Raw genomic sequence first — 24,691 nt, forward strand, 5'->3', positions numbered from 1 at the left:
ATATATTTATTTATTTTTAATTTGCTATATGCACTAAGTCCTTTTCAGTTTTCAAGAAATGTAGCTTGATGAAATATTTGAGAGAATAAATATAAAGATAAAAAGTAATCTGCCTGGAGCCATTTTAATTTCTGGCCATTAGCATGTATGGTTCTTTACTAGCTATAACAGTGGTTTCAAACTCAAACCGTTTGCGGGGCCACATTTTGGATTTGTAGGTACTTGGAGGGCCGCAGAAAAAATAGTTAATGTCTTATTAAAGAAATGACAATTTTGCATGAGGTAAAACTCTTTATAGTTTATAAAACTTTCCTTTAACAGTTAAAAGGAAAGATATATAAACTATAAAGAGTTTTACTTCATGCAAAATTGTCATTTCTTTAATAAGACATTAATTATTTTTTCTGCAGCCCTCCAAGTACTCTATTTTTTCTGCAGCACTCACATTTAAAGTTCAATATCTTTTCTTTCTCAAAACTGGCACATTTCAATCACTAAATTGAAAATAAAATCATTTTCCTACCTTTGTTTGGTAATTTCATCAGTCTCTGGTTGCACTTTATTCTTCTTTTTTTATTTCAATAATTTTATTGAATATTATAAATAATATACAAAAAGCAGTTCAAGTACATAAAGATTGAATAAAAAAAAAAATAGTGATGTATAAACAAGAGAAACCATAATTGCATTCATTTGCATATAACAGATTAGTAAGAAGAATTCAATGTATTTGAAACTGCTAAGAAAAGAAATAGAAAGGATAGATGAAGCAGAGATGATGAAATAAAAGTTTCTCCCATCTCTCAGCGTATGAAAGGTTTTCCATCCCTTTTATTAGACATGTCGCTCTCCTCTGAACCCTCTCAAGTAACGCCATATCCTTCTTAAGGTACGGTGACCAATATTGGACGCAGTACTCCAGATGCGGACGCACCATCGCCCGATACAACGGCAGGATAACTTCTTTCGTTCTGGTTGTAATATCCTTCTTGATTATACCTAGCATTCTATTCGCTCTCTTAGCGGCCGCTGCGCACTGTGCCGTCAGCTTCATTGTCATGTCCACCATTACCCCCAAGTCCTTTTCTTGGGTACTCTCATTCAATAACATCCTTTCCATCGTATGGTTGTACCTCGGGTTTCTGCTTCTCACATGCAACACTTTACATTTCTCAACGCTGAACTTCATCTGCCATCTTGTCGTCCATTCCACTGGTTTGTTCAAGTCCCTTTGCAATTCTTCGCAGTCCTCTCTAGTCCAAGCTCCACTAAATAGTTTGGTGTCGTCCGCAAATTTTATTATCTCACACTTCATCCCTGTTTCTAGATCATTTATGAATATACTAAATAACGGAATCTGACACCTTTAACAAATATTATAAAATAACTACTTTCTGGAACATGTACTATGTTGTAGCCAAGATTTTGTTTTTACTTTATTTGTTTATTCCGTGCTGTTTTTATACAGTCGCTTAGAAAGTTTAGCCCATGTTTTTTGCATTGGCCTGAGAAGGCAGATATGTCTTTTCCCCATAAATATGATGTATTAATTGCTATATTGCTCAATTGTATTTTACAGATTTGGCCATGGATTAGTAATCTACTGGCATGGATTTATTGAAGAGCTGGATTGTCATCGAGAACGTGGAATCTTACTGAAAGACTGTTTTCCCAGTGATATTATAACTTTGCAGCACACCTCAAGCGGACCGATACTGCCAGTGGTACACTAACACTACACTGCCGTCCAGCTCAGGAGGGAGGCTAGCTAGCAGAGAATGGAGTGAGGAAGAAGTGACTCCTTTTCCTGCCTTTCAGACATCTGGCAAAGACTGTTTTGAACTTGGATTGAACTTAACCTGCCTAAAGTCACATGGCTATTTCTTAACAAAAAGTAGGAGTTTCTGTTTCCCTTTCAGCACAGTGAATCCGCAAACAAGCCAACTACTCTTGCTTATTATCAGTAACTTAGTTTGTACAGAATCATAATCTCTTCCTTCCTCTGAATTGCTTCTCATCTGATGGAAAAAGAATAGCATGAAGGCGAAAGTGAACACCTCCTGTCTTACATAACCTCTAGCTCGGTAGTCCTGATATCAACCACCCTAATTAACTAAACTTATTCATTCAAAAAAATACAACATGTCTGGCTCCTTTCTTCTCTGACACCTTTCTTCTTCAGAGGTAATAGAGCAAATGGCTTCTCTCTTTAGTCCTTTGGCAACAGAAAGGCCAATAACCCCGCTCATCTTTTTATTTTCTATACTTTGCAAGTTGGGCAATAGAGTCAATTTCAGATATTCTCTGCTTTTTTTGTAAACAGGAAAAAAGGAGGCACATAGATCTTCTCCTCCTTGTTCCTGGCATCTCACAGGGAACAAGTAGAATGCAGACAGTTCCTTTCTCTACTACTGGATGAGGAGAATGATATGTGCCCCTATTTGATTCCTCTTTGTGTCAGTGGAGCAAAGAATACAGACCAAGCTACTTTCTGCAGTAATGGCTGTCTTACATGATCCTTTCCCCTAGGATAAGTCTGTGGCCTTCAGCAGTCACATTTCCTAGATTCAAAACCTATATTCGAGTATATGACTCTAAAAGCCTGTGGTGTGGTGCTTAATGAATATTAGGACCAGTGTTTTGGATGTTTTTTTTATGTCATTTAAGTACTTGTTTTAAGATTTTTGTTTTAGTTATTTCAATAAAATTCCTGCACACTGTACGTTTTCCTGTAGTTCTGTTTTTGTTTTGTGTCATGTTTTTGCTACAGGTCTTGTTGGTTTTTCCTTTTCGTTTTACTTGTGATGCTTAATGCTGACATCCATTTGAGTGATAAATTAATTTCTGTGGTCAATCTGATATGGAGAGCTTATCTGTGAGACTCCTAAAGGAAGTTTGGCAGTGCACCAGGAGGCACGTGAGGGGCCTTGGGCTCCCAGGGCATATCTGTCTCAGTGCCAGTGCCTAGCCAGGATCGTGGGCCTTTCTGAGGGAGGCTTAGATGATGAGGAGTCTATTTGTATGTCTTTACTGTCACAAAGTGAATCCTCCATGTCAAGAGATGCAGGATCATAGGCCGGTGCAAGATACAGTGGTGGCCCTTGATCAAGGGGATGACCCCATGATATGCCAACTGTTCAGACCCTCAGCTGTGCTAGAGCTTATTACGGACTCATTGCAGGAGTTAAACTTGGACTCCCAGCAGGTCCCCTCTGCTCCCTGATCTGTAACGAGCAGAGTGCAAACCCAGTCTTCCTCGTTTCTCTGACATCCTATCAGTGTATTAGTCATAAAGCATTGGTGTGCTCCTCAAGGGTCCCTTAAAGTAGTAAAGACAAAAACTCAGCTTATCCAGTGGCACAGGAGTGTTAGCAACTGTTTGCTCAGGCCAAGGTAGATTCCTTGGTAGAGCAGTGCTATAGAAATAATAAATAGTAGCAGGTTAACCAAATGCATTTCCCTACCAAGTGAGTGAGGCATGCAATATCACAGTGTGGATGTGATTCTTAAAAGACAATTCGAAGTGCTAGCCTTGGGAATCAAAGCAGCTGCAACAGCTTCCTTTATGACATGCGCACGTCATACCAGGTTGCAGGGGCTTGAGCTGGCTGAGGGCGAGCCTATACCCCAGCTCCTATTAGCTGGAGTGGATTATGTAGCCAATGCTCTCTATGATATTATCAGAGTCATGAGCAAAGTTTTGGCTTATTCAATCTCAGCCCGCAGAATGCTCTAGATTAGTCAATGGGCTGGATATAACTCCTTCAAGGCTTTCTTCAGCAGACTTCCTTTCAAGGAACAAATGTTGTTCAGAAAGGGACTGGATGATCTCATGACCAGCGTGGCAGATCATTGGCCGAAATTTCTACCTGACAGTGGACCACAAGCCTCTAGAGTCTCTGGGCAGTTTAATTTTTGTGGCTCCATGTGCTTTCAACAGCACTCAGGTAGAATCTCCTCTCAACGATCCTTTCAGGGAGCCAGACAGAGATTCTTAGGTCCCAGGTGGAGCCAAACCTCCAGTTCTAATTATATCCAAACTCTAAGAAAGCACAGTGAGCAATTCCCTTAAAGATAGGGGGGATGGCTTTTGGAGTATGTGGAGGATTGGGCGCAGATCTCGTCAGACCGTTTGGTGCTGGAGATCATTCAGAGAGGTTACAAGCTCAAATTGCCCAGCCCTTAATAGACTGGTTTGTGGACTCCCCAGTAGGGTGACCAAATAAAGAAAGAAAGAAAGCAAGGAAGGCCTTAGCTACAGTTCATAGACTGTTAGATATTCAAGTCATAGAGTTTGTGCCGCCCAAAGATTTGGGCTCAGTCAGTCATAGCAGCGGTGGCACCAGGGGAATTTCTGGTTTTGCTGGATTTGATGGAGGCCTACCTATACATTCCCATCTTTCCAAAACATAGAAAGTTCTTGAGATTTCATTAATCTGAAAAACTATTACCAGTTCTTGGTTCTTCCCCTTGTTTCCAAGTCTCCAAGTTTATTAAAATTTTGTTATACCACTAAATCAAAACTTCTTAGCATTTACAGAGCATTAAAAAGGGATTACATAATATAAACAAGGCAAGGAACATAACATAAAACCATCAGACTCAGGTTTACCAGATGGTGATGGTGGTAGCTGCCCATCTACACAAGATGGGCGTGCAGGTTCATCCTTACCAGGATGATTGGCTGATCAAAGCTCTGTCATTCCCGGAAAGAGAACAAGCTGTGGCCCATGTGATTCAGGTCCTGCAGAGCCTGGGCTGGATTGTAAATTTCTGAAAAAGCCAGCTGGTTCCATCCCAATCCCTGGAATACATGGGCGTCATCTTCAACACGGCAGCAGGTCATGTCTACCTTCCAGAGGCATGCAGACAGAAGCTTTGCATCCAGATAACAAGCTTGTTGGCCAAACCAGCTCCAACCATGTGTCACTACCTCCAAGTGCTAGGCTCCATGGCAGCCATGATAGATGTGGTCCCATGGGCAAAGGTTCACATGTATCCTCTCCAGAGTGCTTTACTATCGAAGTGGTCACCTCAGTCGGATTTCCTGCAGATGTCTCTGCCATGGACTCCAGAAGGCCAGGCCAGTATGAGCTTGTAGCTCCATCCACACAAACCCCACCAGCAACAATTGCGGCAGGAGAGATGGCTCATCTCCCCTGCCATGATCCATCACCTCCCCACCACTGAACCGATGCGAGCAGGAGGGATCCCAACTTCTCATGCCCCACCAAAACCCCTAGCAGCACCGGCAACACGATCGGGGAAGGAAGGAGCCCAAGCCCTCCTGCCCCGGTGACACAACCTCCCCCCCCCAACAGCGATTGGGGCAGGATGGTGCCCCTACCCCCCACCCCCACTAAGATACGGGCAGGAGGAATCCCAGGCCCTCCAGCCCTCAGCGCACCCCCCTCACAATTTCCCCCCCATGCCGATCTCTCGATGACACACACACCCCCGGCACCTCAAAACAGTTGGCCGGTCGGACGAGTCCCAAGCCCGGCTGGCCGGCAGGCCCACCATCCTTTGAATGGCGGGCTTTAGGGCCTGATTGGCCCAGGTGCCTCAAACTCCGCCCACAGGTAGGACCTGAGGCATCTGGGCCAACCGGAATCGACCCAGTAGCCTTAGGCCCATCCTGTGGGCGGGGCCTTAGGCACATGGGCTGGACTGTGCTAGGACCTACGTACTAAGGCCCTGAAGCATTGGTTACCGGCCATGAAATGTTCATCGGCCTGGCCTATTTGTGTTCAGTGGTTTTTACCATTAATCATTCTCGGCTATGTTTTGCTCCCACCTGCTAACTTTAAACTTGTAAGAAAGTTTTTTGCCTATGATGCTTTGGTGGAAGAGTGTGGGTACACCTCTCCATTTGTCTGAGGCTTTTCTTTTGCTTAAGTAATAAGCTTTCTTTCTTGGCTTGTGTGGTGCTTTTGTTTTGGAGTGATATTTTTGAATTTTTGTGTTGAGCTCCCTGGGGAAAATGGGATAGAAAACAAATTAAATAAATAAATCTCATAAAGAACTTTACAATCAAATACACTATATCTACAAACCATTAGAGCACCCACAATCAAACCCTTAAAAAGTTACAACTCCCCCCCCCCAAAAAATACTAAGGGCTCCTTTTACAAAAGCGTGCTAGCGGTTTAACGCGTGTAATAGCGCGCTTAACCGCCGGACGCTCTAGCCGCTACCGCCTCCTTTTGAGCAGGCGGTAGTTTTTCGGCCAGCGCGGGGGTTAGTACCTGATGAAAAATTGAACACGTTAACCCCGCTAGCGCGGCTTTGTAAAAGGAGCCCTAAAGGTCATAAAAATGTGTAAGATCACAAATCCTCCTAGAGCAGAGTTGAAGCATTATTTAAGACCAAGATATATTGCTGCCATGATTACTAAGGAAATGGCCAAAAATTTTAAATTGCCTCAGGATACCAGTATTGAAAGCAGGTCGATTCACCACATTAAATTCCATCTAGCATGATGGATCAGTGAACAGAAACACAGTCGTGCTGTCAACAGTTTAAGTGGACGTGCTTCCTGCCTATGCTGGGTGACTGAAAGCTCGATCTGACAAATGACATTGAGAAAATTTAATTACAGTGAGAGCAAACTAAAAAGTTAATGTTTTTTGTTGGATGTTCTTATGTTTTATTGTCAAATATATTTTATTGAGCTTAAAGTAAGAAAATACAAAAGCAGTAAGAAATACAAAAACATGCTCAGTTTTTGTCAATAATAAACAGCTCAACATAACTCCTCATACCTTCTACACCCCACTGTCCCCTTAGTTGTCCCATCACTAAGAGAAAAGGTGAGAGAGACCAACAACAAGAAGCATCAACCAACAATGTAAGCTCAAGAGAAATTCAAAGGATAGCTCAGCAATTCCCCCCCAACCCTCCCCCTTCCCAGTCCTCCTTCAAGACAAACCCATATCTCCCAAGCAGGGGGGGAAAAAACCCCCAACAGTTCTAAAACAAGCAACATAAACATAAAGTGGGTCAAAATGATAGATCAACAGTTCAGGAGGCAGCTACGTGCCACCGAAGTCGTAGTGTTCCAAAAGGGCGCCCAGGTGCACTGTAAAGTGCTTCCTGGATGTCTCTCCACTCCCACTGCAAAAGGGTGATCAGGCGACTTCGCCAAAGGGCGTAGTCTGGGCCTTCTGGTTCTAGCCACTTGAACAGAATACACTTGAGGGCTATCACCACAGTCCCTGGTCGTCGTGGTGAAAAATGTAGATGAACCCCAAAAAGAAGCAAAGGGGAACGTCGAATAACAATATTCCAAATACTTTCCACAAACCGAAAAATAGCTTCCCAAAAGGATTAGATAACTGGACAGGTCCAGAACATATGTCCCAAACCCGCTTCAAGAGCGTCACAGCGGGGACAAGCAGCAGATGGTCGAAGCCCCGACAGGTGGGCTCTTGTAGGAGAAATATATAAGCGTAAAATCACTTTGTAATGTTGTTCCCAAAAGGTAATATATTTACGAAACGCAGGCAATTTGCATACAGCACTTGTTCTTATGTTTTATAAATATAGTCTATTTGGTTTTGAAGCCCTCTATGAGATATGTTTATTAAAAATTTTATATGCCACATAATAGCCAAAAAAGGATCCAAGCTGTTTACAATATATATTTCAGAACAATTGAAAAGAACGCCATTCAAGAATAGAAAAGAAAAAGGAAGAAAAATTGTTTTGTTTTTTTCTTGGAGGGGGGGAGGTTAGATACATAAAATTCTATAACAATAAAAATATCAATAATAAAAATTAACTAACTGAAAAACAAACTGAAAATTTCTTAAGAATCAATGACTACATAAATACAGATTGCCGCCCCAACTCATTTCTTCAATTTGAAAATGCCAATTGAAAAAAAATGCGCTTTTAGATGTCTTTTAAAATTTATATACGATTCTTCTTTTCTCAATTCTATAGGCAAATTATTCCACAACCGTGGAACTAAATTTTTTTTAAAAATGCACAATCTCTAGTTGAGGCAAGATGGGCCTTCGCGATATGGGGAACGGCTTCCCTATTCAAAGATCGTAATAATATATTGCCCCTTCAGCATTAGTCATTGATCATCTAGTTTGCTTTCTGTTTTACATATAGTTCTAACAGCCATTGTGGGCATTTATTGGTCAGGATTTATTACTACTATTTATCATTTCTATAGCACTGAAAGGCATACGCAACGCTGTACATTTTAACATTCAGTAGATGGTCCCTGCTCAGAAGAGCTTACAAACTAATTTATACAGACAGGGTTGGGGAGTTTCTGGCAGAAGGAATGATACAATGGATATAGGTATCTGACAGTGAGTTAAGAGTTGAAAGTAGCTTCAAAAAAGTGGGCTTATAGCTTGGATTTGAATACTGCTAGAGATGGAGCGTGACGTATTGATTCTGGCAGCCTGATCCAGCGCATATGGCGCAGCAGGAAGGGACAGAGTCTGAAGTTGGCAATGGAGAAGGGTACAGATAGGAGTTCACAGGGGTGAGGAGAGATATTGAGGGGCTACAGAGTGAATGAACTTGTAAATCAGTAAGAGGAGTTTGAATTTGACTTTCTTTTGGCCAGATAAGTTCACCTTTGTTTTCAACCTTTGGTATTTACATAACTGAGGAGGAATTTGTAAGTATGTTTGGTGTTATAGCTGCACTGTATTGGTCTTAATGGTTTGCATTAGGCCACACAAAAAAATTCAGTCTTTGGGGGGGGGGGGGATGCTAGTGAACCTGACAATATCAGACTCATAATCAAAACATTTAAACAACCAAAAACCTGCCTAAGTTGGCACTTGGACGTCCAATAGCCAGGAAGTCCAAGTACCAATCAAAACCAACTTTCTGGATGTCCTGCAGGACTTCCAAATGGCTGAATGTCCAGATCCTAAAGGGGTGTGTTGGGAGGTGTGTTATGGGCGGGCTTAAACCTGGACATCCTGCAGCAATAATCGAAGCTTTCCTAGGTCATCTAAGGCAGAACCTACTTAGACCTGTTTTACATGCATCTAAGTGTTCCAAAGGTAACCAAACTGACAAGACGACCACTGGACGATTTAAAGTATGACCCCCTCTACTCCCCCAGTGGTAAAGACCCCCTCCCACCATCCATGGAGTGAAATAAAAAACAGTAGGCTTGCCATTAGCTGATCGCGGCAGTGGAATCGCCCTCAGCTGAGCCGGTTTTGGGGATTCCTGCCAGCTCTACTAATGGAGATTCTCCCTGGCAGGATCAGCTGAACTGGCAGGGAGATTCCTCTGCCTCACCTTCCCAGATCTCCTAGACCCTCCACAGAGTCTCTACACTACACCCCTCCCCTCCAACCTCCCCCAATATAACTTTCCCCCACAATGGACACAATCACCCTTAAGTCCCTCATACTGAGTCAACTCGATTATTGTAACATCGCCTACTTGGCACTCCCCCAGAAGAATATGCGGCGATTGCAACTGTTACAAAATACAGCGGTTAGACTACTTTGTGGACTGAAGAAGTTTGATCATGTAACATCTTCCTATCGACTTCTACACTGGCTGCCGATGGAGGCACATGTGAAATTCAAGTTTGGTTGTTTTTGCTTCAAGGTACTTTATGGCTTAGCCCCTAAATATATAACAGACCTTTTCTCTTTCACAACCAACAGACACAGGCGAAGCTCACACCCGAATTTTGTTTCTCCACCAGTTAGATGTTGTAAATTTAAAAGTCATCACCAACATCTTTTCTCATATCAAGCAGCACTATGGGGTAAAGATCTTGAACAATTGCTCGTGCCTACTACCTATGGGGAATTCAGGAAATGCCTAAAAACATATATGTTCCTGAAATACTTAGGAAACCAACCTATACAATTTTAGTCCTCAACAAACGATCTCTAGAACTATCAATCACTAAGTCTGTACTTTGTTTATTCCACTCAATCTGTAACATCTTTAATAATTGTAAACCGCATAGAACTTCACGGTCCTGCGGTATATAAATTGTTATTATTATTATTAAGTCCTGCTGTTCTTTGCACAGAAGTTATTTGCCTCCTTTACTATACCATTCTCCTACATTTTTTTTTTTTTAGCATTAAATCTTAGTTGCCAATTATCAGAACATTCTTCAAGCTTCAACAGATCTCACTTCATGTTATCCACACCCTCCGGTGTTTCTACCCTATTACAGAGCTTGGTATCATCCACAAAAAGACAAACTTTTCCAGACAGTCCTGCAGTCTCGCTCACAAAGATGTTAAATAGAGATGGCCCAAGGATAGATCCCTGTAGCACTCCACTAACAATATCATTTTCCTCCAAGCAAACTTCATTTACCACTACCCTTTCTCTCACATTTTCAGCTATTACATTTGAGAACCAAAGTAGCCTTCTTTTTACTTTTATCTTTATGTACTTTCCTAACCTACAGTAAAGGTTTGTTACCTTTAGAATAGCTCCTTTCAGTTTTGCCCACTGCTTTTCTATTTCATTCAGCTATTCCCATCCAACTTCTCCTTGAGGTATGCCCCCATCTTGACAAGTTTAGAACCTTCAAATTTGAACACACTGTATATTTAACCTCATCATTCTGCGATCACTAGATGCCAAATGTTCACCCGCCGAAACCTCGGAAACACTTTCCCCATCTGTAAGCACAAAGTTCAGAATAGTTCTATAATGGGTGGGTTACTGGAACAATTCTTCCTGTAGCAAATCCAAGATCTCCTTGCTTCTAGACGACCCTGCAACAGGAACGATCCAATCAACATCCAGCATATTAAAATCACCTATCGGTAGTACTTCCCCTTTCCTAGCTATCTTACGAATATCTTTAAATCCTTGTCCATTTCTTCCAACAATGAAGGAGGCCTTTATGTCACACCAACGTAAATATATTTTCCATTCCCTCTTTCCAGATTAACCCACAGTGCTTCTTTATCCCCGATGTCTTGCAATTCTGTCACTTTAATATTATTATTAACTAGTGTTTAAATCTGTTACATTAACGGGTGCTAGTAAAGCCTCCTTCCCTTACATGTCCCCTATTTTCAGCCCCAGTTCCAAACCCATTTTTACCCCCCCAGCCCACTTCTCCCATCTTTTCCCTTTCAGCCCCAGCCCCCTTTTCTCACCATTAGCATTTCCTCCCCCCACTCCACTTCCCTGTGCAGTAGCAGCAGAAGCATACCCTCCCCCTCCATTTTCCTGTGCAGCAGCAGCAGCATTTCCCTCCCCCAACCCACTTCCCTGTTCAACAGCACCTCTTCCGTGCTCCCCCTGTCCCTCTTCCCTGCTCCCCCGGTCCAGCACCACCTCTTCCCTGCTCCCCCTGTCCCTCTTCCTTGCTCCCCCGGTCCAGCAGCACCTCTTCCCTGCTCCCCTGGCCCAGCAGCACCTCTTCCCTGCTCCCCTGGTCCAGCAGCACCCCTTCCCTGCTCTCCCTGTCCCTCTTCCCTGCTCCCCCTCACTACCTTCCATACTTTGTCCCTCCCGCACCCTCCAAAGCCAACCTGCCTGCCAGCCATCCCTGTGCAGTAGAACCCTCACCCCCCCCGCCACTATCGCCGCCATGCAGCTGATCCCACTGACCCTCCCACCGCGAGACGACCGTCAAACCTACTGGCTCCAGCAGTGGCCGCATCACACTAAAGACTCTGCTTCGTGGCCTTCCCATGCTCTAATTTCCTCTGCCGTGTCTCTGATAATGTCATCAAAGACGCCGGCAGAGAAAATCAGAGCATGGGAAGGCCGCGAAGCAGCGTCTTTTGTGTGATGCGGCTGCTGCTGGAGCCGGAAGGTTTGTGCGTCTCGCGGTAGGAGGGTAAATGGGGGTTTGTGTGCGCCAGGAAAGGGTGCAAGGGGGGGAGGGGGCGACGGCGGCAGCGAACTTACAGTAAGGGAGGGAGTCGAAGCGTGCATGCGCACTTTTGCCTGTCGGGGACCTACAGCTCATGGAAAACGGAACCACTCAGGTAAGAGTGTGCATGCGCGCTTAGGGTTTTATTATATTAGATATATAATGCCACTCCTCTACCCTTTTTACCTATCCTATTCCTCCTGAATAGATTATAGCCAGGTATAACTACATCCCAATCATGGTTCTCTGTGAGTGCCGCTAAATCCAATTCTGCTTCTATTATTAGAGCCTCTAGATCTGGAATTTTGTTTCTCGTACTACAGGCATTGGTATACAAAGCTTTCCAGCTATCACTTTTTTTCAATAACAGTATTTGATGTTTATATTCCTGAGAGTTATTAATTGCCTTGGGCCATTTTACACCCTCCCCCAGTAAATTTAGTTTAAAGCCCTCTTCAGCACATTAGCCAATCTGTTACTAAAGACACTGTCCCTTCTGGATAGATGGACACCATCTCTGCAGAGCAGATCTAGGAAAATCAGTCTATGGTCTAAGAAGCCAAAGCATTCATATTGGCACCAATAACGCAGCCATGCATTCAGCTCCATGCTACAAGTTTCTCTCAGGAAGGATTGACAAGAACACTGTCAAACTTAAACACAGGGCAGCTCCATTGCCACCAGGAGCTTCCCCATTGGGATCCAGCATTGTCAAAGGGGAGGAGTGAGTCAGGCTGGCATGAGAGTTACTGTGTCCCGTCCCTCCAACACTCCTGCTATGTGCCGCCATTAATGGGAACCCAAAGGCACAAAACAAACACAGGGCTCCATTACCCTGAGGAAATGCCTCACTGTGATTCAGCATCAGCAGAGGAAGAGAGTGAGTTGGGCCAGTGTGGGAGAGTTGCTCCACCACCAATGCTCCTGCTACATGCCACCATTAACGGGATCCTGAAGGCACCATATCTAAATTAAAGGACAGCTCCGTTGCCTCCAGGAGCTGCCCCACTGGATCCAGCATTGGCCGAGGAAGGGAGTGAGTCAGGCTGGCATGGGAGAGTTGCTCCACCCTCCCAATTCTCCTGCTATGTGCCTCAGGCGCAAGCCAAAGATGTACTTTTTAGCACAGTTCACAAAAACAACTGAAATCCAAACTGAGAACAAGAGCTACATTACTCTCACATCCACAATACAACATAAGTTAATGGACCAGAGGACAATCAACCATCGGGAACCCATTGCCCCAGGTACATTAGATAGATTGTGAGCCCACCAGGACAGATAGGAAAAATGCTTGAGTACCTGAATGTAAAACCACTTAGGCTATAAGTGGTATATAAATACTTAGATAAAATAAGTGAATTTTCCACATAAAAACCAGTGAAGATCATCATGCCATACCAAGGTAATCCCCAGTCAGCTAACTTCAAATCCTCCCATTCTCCATACCTCCAATTGACTTTACAGAGTAAATCTCAATCATGAAGTGAAGGCCTTCTAAACCTAACAGAAGACTGCCAAACAAGAAGTAAACCTTTCAAAACTTGGCACCCAACAAATCATAACTCCAAACCACAAAGACCCTCCTCACAAACAAATCTGTACTTTAAGAAGTACCCCTCCTCGCTCTGCAATCTGATCCTCCACAATCTCCAGCAGCCGGTCCACAAGCAAAAAGAAACTCAGGCCCCCCTCCTGCTAGAACTCATTCTAATCTATGTTATGTCCGCATCACTCATCAGCACTTAAAAGAAAAGGCAACCATCCCTGTGCCTTTATTTATATTAATGCCAGATCTGTAAGCAACAAACTACTGTTCCTAAATGAATTGATATATGCAAAGGACTTAAGCCTTGCCTTCTCAGAAACCTGGCTCAAGACACACCCTCCCCAGAAATACCTCATCTATGCCCACAGGATGCATTATTATCCATATACCCAGACTGAACAAACATGGAGGTGGTCTTGCACTATTCTACAAAAGTTTCTTCCAAATAACATTAACAGACTCTTCAATCCTCCGTGATCTAGAATATATGATATGCAAATTAGAAGATAAATCTTATTTATATATATATATATATATATCCCTATAATGTGGGTATACTGCAGGTATATTGCCCCCTTGACCATGGTCACATAAAGCTACAAGAAATTATCTCAAACCTCACCTGCCAATATTGTCTTAGGTGACCTAAATATTCCACTAGAGTCCTGAAACAACACTAGCATCTCCAATTTCAAAACTTTCCTCCTTGATAGTCAACTAGACCTAAAACCATCAGTTCCTACACACAAAAAAGGGCATGCCTTAGATATTTTAACCACCCACACTCACACATTAACATGGATACAGAATGGACTACAGTTCTCTGGTCAGATCACTATCTACTGTCCTTCAATCTTACCCTGTACATAGAAAGTACATCCACTAGGATTCCAATAAAGAAACTAACAAAAGATGGGATAAACACAAACCAGTTCCGGAATAAAACTTCCAAATTATTAAACACATCTTCAAACAATGCTACTACAATGCTTACTAGCTGGAACAACACAATTGAACAAACACTGGACACAATAGCTCTACTATGCCACCACAACACAAGAACTACCAAACCCTTACCTTGGTTTACCAAAAACCTAATAGCTGAAAAACAATCTTGCCAAAGACTTGAGAGGTAATGGCAAAAGAGCAACCTACGAGAACACAAAATAGCCTAGAAGGTTGCAATCAATAAATACAAATTCAATATTGTTGAACCCCCCCCCCCCCCCCCACACACACACACACACTAAGCTTGCAAAATGGAAAATAAAACTTTTGACATCAAAAGATGAATTTGCCTAAGGCACACCCCTAAAATGAGGTCTGTCTGATATTAATTCTCATGCAAATGCCAAATACTAGCTGACCTTCTTAAGATAAAAAAAATGTATAAATTGAGGTTGATAAGCTAACTGTCACTGTAACACTAGAATACACACACTACAACCTAGGACAAAAGACCTATGTATGGCTGACCAAATTGGAATAATTTCAGTCCTCTAACAACATCGCAGCAGCAACCTTGAAAAATGCCCTACTCGTTCATTAGCAGACACCACAGATCACATCATATCCTGGATGACCAAACTCCAAAATAACCTACTACACCATGCCCAACTACCACCTCAAATGGGTCTTATTGCCCTCACCCCTATTCCCAACACAAATCCTTCAAATTATAGACCAATTGCCGGCATCCCTATATTTATTAAACTTCTAGAAGTGCATGTCTGCAAACAACTCAGCTTATATAAAAAAGTTCTCCTGCCTCCATCCCTCACAGTTTGGGTTTTGCTCACAACAGAACCTATTCTATTAACCTTAACCACCAAAATCAAACAAACCTTAAGCATGGGATACCAGGTAGTTGTACTTCTAACCAAACTAAATGAAATAGTCAGTGAGGACACTGTTCTTTTTTTAAACTTTATTTAGTTTTTAATGCCAACAAAAAGTGCAATACAATTTACATACAAATAATAATAATCAAATAAGCACTTATAAACAATCAGAATCTATACAAAAAATAAAATTCCCTCCCCCATCCAACATTACCATCAGGAATAATACCAAAACAAAAGATATACCCCTCTCTCCCCCCCCCCCCTTGGATGTGTGGGTGCAAAACAACAGAAAATAAAAATAAATGTCAACTATAACAAATCTACAAAAGACGTCAATGGACCCCCAAACCAATTTAAATATCTTATTATGCCCCAGCAAATCAGCATTCATTTTCTCATATTTATAAGTTAAGCTTAAGCTCGCCCACCAGAAAGGAAAACTAAGGCGATCCCAATTCTTCCAATTGCGAGTAATCATTTGAATGGCTATCCCGGTCATAATTAGGAAAAGCCGGCATTTATAGAGGTCCATGGGGGCTTAATATGCAACACTGTTCTAAGCTGGTTCAGAAATTCCTACAGAATAGGAAATACCTCGTCTAGAAAGATGGAACATTCTTCAGAAGCTGGAAATCATTCTGCAGCATCCCTCAAAGATCGCCACTCTCCCCAATACTATGCAACCTTTTCATGGTTCCTTGGGTCACATTAACTTCAACAACAATGAATGTTTACTTTCTTATGCAGATGACATCCTCCTGCTCATCCCAATCAAACACAATGCACATGATGTCTCTCAAAAGATATCCAATGGCAATGACAAAATACATACCTGGGTAACAATCAATAAACTCAGATTAAACATAGCAAAAACCAAAATCCTATGGTTTCACAACACCTCATAAACAGTTCCTACACTAAACTCAGGAACCTCTCTAAATATAGACAAAATCTCTAAGGTTCTTGCAGTTATACTTGCCTCTAATGATCCCCAAATTAAAGAATGACACGGGGACAAATTTGTCCCCAATCCCAAAGGAACTCAATTTCTCTGTCGCTCTCCCTGTCCCATTCCTGTAAGCTCTGCCTTAACCACACAAGCCTCAGGAAACTGCACAATGCAACAGAGGGAGATTAGTATGCAGCCGGCTCCCTGACACCCAAAGGGTTATTCCACAAGGGCCCCAAAGTTGGGGGGGGGGGGATTGCTTGATGGCAGCATTCAGGCATTGACCAAAAAGTAAGGCTAGGACAGCTCAGACCTGCCAGAAAATTTTGCTCGCAAATGTAGGACAGCGAGGTTAGGGAATCACTCTACGATAATCACCTGGAGAGCTCGTTTAAATATTAATGACCTTGTAACACATTTGCATGGCAGAGTCGAAGGCTGCTAGGAAAAGACCATGCTAAGCCGTTTTGATAATCCACCGCTAAAATACATGAATGTTAAACTGGCTGGAACCGGTTTAGCAACCACATTAAAGTTTTGAGAATCTTCCCGCTAGTACCCTTGCACCAGCTCCTTCTGTCACCAAAAAAACCCCCAAGTTGGCAGGGTTAGGGAAAGAAGTTGCACATAAGAGATGATGACAAGCAGTAAAGAAAGAGCTCAAAATGTAAGAGAAGAAATAGAGTGATGGGATGGGTGAAGAGAATGGTGACTTGAGAGGGTGGAGAAAATGTGCAAAATGCTGGAGTCTAGCTTGAAGATGGCATTCTCAACCTAGTCCTCAGGCACTCCCAGCAGTGGTCTCAAACTCGTGGCCTGGGGCCACATGCGCCCCACCAGGTATTATTTTGTGGCCCACGGTCTGTACTAGTGCTGTCTATACTAGTGCTGCCCGCTCTTTGCAGCATCTTCCGGCTTCCCCCCTGGCCTCCTGCTCTTACCATCAGATAATTACCGTAGCCTGCAGGTAGGATTGCCGGTGCTGTAGCGATCCTTGCAGGCTTTCTTCGTCATTAGCAGCACGTTCCCTCTGCCGCAATCCTGCCCCTGACGTCATAGGAGGGGGCGGGACTGCGGCAGAGGGAACGTGCTGCGGAGGTCGATGGCAGCCTGCAAGGAACACTACAGCATCAGCGATCCGCTCTGCAGGCTGCCGTAATTAGCTGAAACTAAGACCGGGTGGCCCGCCGGCCCGGGCCGCCGTACCCAGTTCCCTCTAAGCTGAGCAGGAGTCCTCCACCCACAGTCTCACCAATAGAGGGTGCTGTTTTACTGTCACATTTTTCAATTGTGAGGGACAGGCAAGTTCTGCAGGACTCCAGGGAACATACCTGTCCTTAGCGACTGAAAATATTCCACCCCCTAGTGGTAGCAATGCAGCTGGAGGACACCTGCTCAGCTTAGAGGGAACACTTGGGAAGGAGCACAGTGGAGAGATCGTACAGAAGATGGTTAACAATGAAGCTAAGATTGCTTGTCGTGTTCCCTGTGAAAATATGCTGCCTGGATGGAGATTGGATTTGGGCAACAGCTGCACCGTTTCACTACAGTTTGTCCATAGGACCTGGAGAAAAAGGGAGGTGTTCCTAGAGTTATAGAAAGGTCATAAGCCATTCAAAGTTTACATAATCCAAACATGTTACCTAAAGCTACCCCCATCTTGTGCGTAGGAAATATTCTGTAGATGTGTTTATGCTGCAGAGCATGCCAGTACTCTGCAGCTTAAATAAGGAAGATATAATTATGGGCCAAATAATAAACAGAGCAGCTTAAGTTCTTCTCATGTTTTTTTACTTTCCGGCCATTGTTTCATATACAGCCTTTATACAAAGAGCAGTTTAGGTCATCCACTATAAATTATTATTTTTAACACAATAGTAATACACTAGCTACATTTTAAAGCTTGATCAAAGGACTTCAAAGGTTCTATTTAAGTGTTTCCATATTGAATAAACATATGTTAAAACACTTAACCCTTTCATTGTATGTCTGGTGCAAATTGTGTTGATATGAAATTATAGGGAATAGCTGGGTTCTGCAGAATAGATAAGATTGGGTTTGTTTGGGGTTTTTTTTGTTCATTTAGTTTAGTTTATTGTATTTTATAAGAATACAAAATCAGAAACATTACAAACAAAACAGAACATTATGCATTACATGATATTCATATTAAGGTAATAGAATCACATGTACAGAATAACATGAAAAATGTAATCAAGAAGTGCAAACAAAATAAACAGAACTGATAAGCCACTATCTGACTCTACAAAATTGATCCAACAGTTCCCAAATTTTGTTGAACTTATTTATGGAACCATGACATAGAAACATAGAAAAATGATGGCAGTTAAAGGCCAAATGACCCATCTAGTCTACCCATCTGTAGTAACCATTATCTTCTCTCTCTAAGAGTCCCACATGCCCATCCCATGCCTTCTTGAGTTCAGACGCAGTCTCTGTCTCCAGCACTTCTGGGATACTGTTCCATGCATCTACCACCCTTTCTGTAAAAAAGTATTTCCTTAGATTACGCTGGAGCCCATCACCTCTTAACTTCATCCTATGCCCTCTCATTTCAGTGTTTCCTTTCAATTGAAACTTGACTCATGCACACTTAACGCCACATAGATATTTAAATGTCTCTATCATATCTCTCCTCTCCCGCCTTTCCTCCAAAATATATATATTGAGATTTTGAAGTCTGTCCTCATACGCCTTATGACGAGGCCCACACACCATTTTAGTAGCCTTCCTCTGGACTGACTCCATCCTTCTTATATCTTTTTGAAGGTGCAGCCTCCAGAATTGTGCACAATATTCTAAATAAGGTCTCACCAGAGTCTTATACAGGGGCATAAATATCTCCTTTTTCCTACTGACCATACCTCTTCCTGCACCCTAGCATCCTTCTAGCTTTCACCATCACCTTTTCTTTTTTATAATGCTTTATTTATAACACTCACACAAACAAATACAAAGGTGCAATATATCAGTTCGCTCAACTGTAACACCCCATATCCAAACCAAGACAATATCGCAAGAACAGTGTTAATAACTTTTCAAAAATCCCCCCATTCCCCCCTCCGACCCCCTCTAACCTCCCTCTATAACTACTAGTACACCACCCCACCTCCCCCCATCTCTCATATGGAAAAAGAAATGGAGAAACTTCATTCACAGACAATTCATTGTCAGTCAGCTGTATCAGCTACTACAAAAAATTGTTTAATGATGCATTTAAATTTGGAAGCTCTGGAAAATAGTACTAGTGCTGGTAATTTAAGATTGCTAAATTTCCCCGTTACTCACTTACTTTTACCCTTTGAATTGTTCAAGAAATATATTAAAAGTATTAATTTTGAATTTTGAGGATTTAGGGGTGAGAAGTGTTTATCTTCCTAGAAATGTATGATCTCAGAAGAGTGAAATGGATTTATTGTAGTCTCCTGATAGTTTAGATTTATCCAATTTTTTGGGAATCTTCACATGAAAATATTACAGAAAGGGCTACTCTATTGTTTTGAAAGCTGCTTTTAGCTAAGAAAGCGGTGCCATTCTGTGGTGAAACAATTTTCATGTTTCCTGATTTATTTATTTTTAGCATTTATATACCACTTATAGCCTAAGGGGCTCATAATATTTTTAAAAAACCCACAAAACATCCAAAAAGGGGTCTAAATCGGTACTTGGACAATCAAAAAGCCAGATCATCTAAATGCCGATAATCAAAGCTATCTAAAACCAGCTTAGGCCTTTCCCTGCCTCTAAATGCCTAGAGCGAAAAGAAGTGTTTTTACAGGAGGGGAAAGGGCGGGAGGTGAGACGACCTAGACTTAGTCATTCAGTAAGTATATAAAAAAAAACCTTGTCAGAACTTATACGTATTGACCAAGTCAAAACAGGTATAAGTTCCGAAAAGGGGCCGCTGAGCTGATCGCAGCTTCCACAATCAGCTCAGCGGCCTCGGTAACCTGCCCACCCCCCACCGCAACGATCACGGCAGGAGAGATGCCTCATCTCCTCTGCCACGATAGCAATCTCTGAAGTGCCGCGGAACTTTGGGGTAAAGATCGTGGCAGGAGAGATGCCTCATCTCCCCTGCCACGATCCTCACCCCGAAGTGCCAAACAAACTCAGTCTGCCCACAGAATTTAGCTTGTTTATTTTTAAAATAAGTTTTCATAATTAAACCTTTATCCCCCCTCATTTGCACATGTTAGTACCAGGGTGGCCCTATTTTGTATGGCAGCAACATTTTTAAAGTAGTAGTAACAGGTTTCACATATTGGGGCCAATTTACTAGTTCTTTGTAGTTAATGAGCATCACTACATTGCTGTGCCTTGATATAAGCCTGGCATTACCTTAGATTCCCCACAGCAGTTTGTAATAATTCTTTCTTCTTCCTTCTCATGGGACCTTCCTGTACATACCTGCGACTGCTGGCTCTGCCTCGGAACAGGAAGTAATGTTGGACGGAAGGGGACTGGCTGCCACAGGTATGTACAGGAAGGTCCTGCAACTGCTCTTTTTTTAATTTGCTGCCAGTGCTGCTGCTGGTTTGGGAAAGCAGCAGTGGCAGAGTGGTGCAGGAAGGAGAAGATGGTGGTGGTCGCAACTAGAGAATGACACGGGGTCAAATTTGTCCCCATCCCTTGGATCCCTTTCCCCTGCCTCTAAATGCACAGAGAGAAAAGAGGCGTGTTTAGAGGAAGGAAAAGGGCGGGCAGTGGGCGGGAGGTGGGCCGACCTACACCTAGGCATACAACAGGTATAACCAAAACAGTTACAGGTTGCCTAGTCAGTACTTAGACCTTTTTGACTTAGATGTAGTCAAACCAGATCTAAGTGCCGAAAAAGGGGCCGCTGAGCTGATGGCCGCTTGCGCGATCAGTTCAGCGGCCCGGCAACCGACTTACCGCAACCATCGCAGCAGGAGAGATGCCTCATCTCCTCTACTGTGATGCCATCACTCCTCTACCCGAACTGGGGGGTAGTGGGATCGGCCGGGGGGTCGCAGGTCAGCTGGGGGGGGCGATTGGGGGTTGTGGGGGGGCAGACGTTGGGGGGAGGGGGCTTCATCGAGGGCAGGAGGGCCTGGGATCCCTCCTGCCCGTAATGTAGTGGGGGGTGGGGGTAGGGGATCGCCTGGGCCAAGAGGGCTTGGGCTCCCGCCTGGCCCAATCGAGTGGGGGGGTCGCCGGGGCCAGGAGGGCTTGGGCTCCCTCCTGGCCTGCTCGTTCTCGGCGGGGGGGAGGGAAGATCGCCTTGGGACAAGAGGGCTTGGCTCCCTCTTGCCCCGATATCGGCAGGGAGTCGGGGGGGGCAAGAGGGCTTGGGCTCCCTCTTGCCCCGATATCGGCGGGGAGTCGGCGAGGCAAGAGGGCTTGGGCTCCCTCTTGCCCCAATATCGGCGGGGAGTCGGGTAGTCAGCGGGGCAAGAGGGCTTGGGCTCCCTCTTGCCCCGATGTCGTCAGGGGGGGGGGGATTTGGCGGTTTGACAAGGCAGGAGGGCTTGGGCACCCTCCTGCCTGGATCGTTGTGAGGGGGGGGGGGGATTCTGTAACCGGTATTGTTTTTGACAGACACCGGTTACAGAATCCAGCTTTTAGGCGAAGGACTGGCTCCTCCTTCGCCTAAAGCCCTTCTGTTGGACGTTTGGAGCTTAGGCGATTTTTTGTTTCATTATGGCTAAAAAGTGTAGACGTCGTGTGGGTGTACTTATAGACGTAGTGGTGATTCGGCGTTTAGGCAGAGGAAGGCCATAGTCAAAACAAGGAGTTAAAATATAAGAAGAGAAAGGAAAAGGTTTACATGAGCTTATATATAGAATGGAAGAGTAAGGGGGAGAATAGAATTACATGTTAGAGAAGAGCCAAGTTATCAGTTGCTTGCGGAATAGTTGGAGAGAGCCCAGGTTCCGCAACGGGATAGTAAGGTCGTTCCAGAGACCTGTGATTTTGAAGAGAAGAGATTTTCCCAGTTTACCTGCATAGAGACTGTAGCATAGTCAAGGAGGCATTTTAGGTTCAGCCCCTTCATCCCAAATTGTAGCACCATCTGCTGGGGCTGGCAAGGATCCCAAAGCTCTACCAGCAGAAAAGGTACTTTTCCAGTGGCACTTTTCATGTACATAAGAACACAAGAATAGCCTCTCACTGGGTCAGACTAATAGTCCATCTAGCCCAGTATCTTGTCTTCACGGAGGCCAAGCCAAGTTGCAAGTACCTGGCAAAAACCCAAATAGTAGCAGCATTCCATGCCACGAATCCCTGGCTTCCCCCATGTCTGTCTCAACAGAAGATCATGAACTTTTCCTCCAGGAAGATCATTCCAAATTTTCACCATAGTAAATGCCAAAGAATGTGAAAGCCTACCTAAAGTTTGAATTCCTATAACGGAGGGGAATATTAATTTAAATTTATGTATATTCCTCGTAGACTGAAGATGATAGGAATTAAAAGAAAGAGGAAATAGTGGGGGAAAAAATCCCATATAAACTCTTAAAAATCACATTCATACATTTAAACTGAACCGTCCAATATATCGGAAGCCAGTGCAATGGCTTCAACAATGGAGTAACATGATCATGCACAACAGCTGTGCCCATATCAGGTGTTTAAATAAAAAAGGAACACTTTAAAAACTTCCTGCGAGCTCCGGTGATCGGAAGCTGTACAGGGCCTGTGCAGAAGAGCTATGCCTACCACTTAGCTGTTCTGTGCAGGCACTGGGCATAGCTCCTCCCCCTTTTACCAGGCTACTCAACACAAATGGTATGCATTTAATTTGCATGCTATTTGTGCTGAGCATAGCTTGGCAAAACAAAATCACTCCCAATCCGGTATTTTTTTTACTGGGTTGCCAGTGCTTTGTGCATCCTGCTCATAGTTATCAGTCTATTTCTATGAACTGACCCCTTCCACCTTGAAAGAAACTATGAACATTGTAGTGGACCCAAAACACCGTCCGGATGGTCTCGGGACTCAAGGATCTCCCGTACGAGGAACGGCTGGATAAGTTGCAGCTGTACTCACTCAAGAAATGCAGAGAGAGGGGTGACATGATCAAGACATTCAAGTATCTCACGGGCCGCATCGAGGTGGAAGAAGATATCTTCTTTTTCAAGGGTCCCGCGGCAACAAGAAAATCAGGGGCGGGAAACTGCACGGGGACACCAGGAAATTCTTTTTCACTGAAAGGGTGGTTGATCGCTGGAATAGTCTTCCACTTCAGGTGATTGAGGCCAGCAGCGTGCCTGATTTTAAGGCCAATTGGGATAGACACATGGGATCTATTCACAGAGAAAGGTAGGGGAGGGTCATTGGGGTGGGCAGACTAGATGGGCCGTGGCCCTTATCTGCCGTCTATTTCTATGTTTCTATGTTTCATGTGCATTGGATCATCTGTTGTGGTACCAAACACAGTGCTCCCCCGTGAATTCGTGGTCCCGGTTATTCGAAGTATTTTCTGACCGCCAATGACCTGCAGGAGAGGGCAGCCTGAGCGCCGGCGAGTGAAGGAAATCACTCGCGGTATGCTCCGACCGCCTCTTCCAGTACTAAAGTCGAGCCTCACCAATCAGGAGCTGCTTTGACACGCAGCTCCTGACTGGTGAAGTCCGACTTTAGTACAGGAAGAGGTGGTCGGAGCATACCGCGAGTGATTTCTTTCACTCGCCGGCGCTCCAGCTGCCCTCTCCTACCTCTCTGGCTGCCCTCTCCTGTCTCCCCTGCTAAAAACCGTATTCGCGGTTTTTCAACATTTGCGGGGGTTCCTGCAACGGAACCCCCGCGAATATCGGGGGAGTACTATATACCATTTTGATGAACTGTATCAATCCTAAAACAACATACTACTCATGAATTACAGTTTGATTGATGTGATAGAGACATATTACATTACATTAGTGTCTTTTATTCCGCCATTACCTTGCGGTTCTAGGCGGATTACAAAAGAGCTGATCTGGACATACCCAGTAAAATGATAAGATAGTTAATTAGATGAAGTGTTAGGGGATAGATTGAAAAGGTCAGTTAGATCATTTGATGGATTTGATGAATTTCCTGAATTAACATGGTTTTTAATTCTTTCCTGAAGGGTTTTGTAGTCGGGTGCTGTGATCAGCAGGGTGGAAATGTAGTGGTCTAGTTTTGCTGCTTGGGTGGCAAGTAGGCCATCGTATATTTTCTTGCTTTGTATGCCTTTGATTGGGGGGTGAGTAAAGGGTGCTTGTATTTTCCTAGGTCTCCTTGTATGACATCCAATATTACTTGTTTCATTGCTTGCTGAACTGCTTCGGGGTCTTTCTATATAATCTATTTATCAATCTCACTTTATGAGATATGTTTATTTATAATAAGTTAATGTGAATGATTTGATATGACATATTAAGTAATGAAAGTTAGATTTGAGTAAAAAGAAAAAGGCTAATAATGAGGTGAGTGTTTAAATCTTAGTGCAGTGAAAATTATTGAATAGTAAGTGGCACCAC

At 43.5% G+C, this 24,691-nt stretch overlaps 1 protein-coding gene across 4 annotated transcripts in view; it reads left to right on the forward strand.

The window, feature by feature from the left end:
• The window catches only part of CDIN1 (CDAN1 interacting nuclease 1), a 375,199-nt gene extending 372,477 nt beyond the window's left edge, over positions 1-2,722 (forward strand). For 3 of the 4 annotated variants that reach the window (XM_033953116.1, XM_033953113.1, XM_033953115.1), the window contains one exon: positions 1,580-2,722. In XM_033953116.1, the coding sequence (XP_033809007.1) occupies positions 1,580-1,733 (154 nt within the window). In that variant the 3' untranslated portion in view covers positions 1,734-2,722. The remainder of the gene's footprint in view (positions 1-1,579) is intronic. The other variant, XM_033953114.1, reaches the window with a different exon arrangement.
• Positions 2,723-24,691: the final 21,969 nt, after the last annotated feature.

This window comes from Geotrypetes seraphini, chromosome 7, assembly GCF_902459505.1.
Source record: "Geotrypetes seraphini chromosome 7, aGeoSer1.1, whole genome shotgun sequence".
NCBI lineage: Eukaryota > Metazoa > Chordata > Amphibia > Gymnophiona > Dermophiidae > Geotrypetes > Geotrypetes seraphini.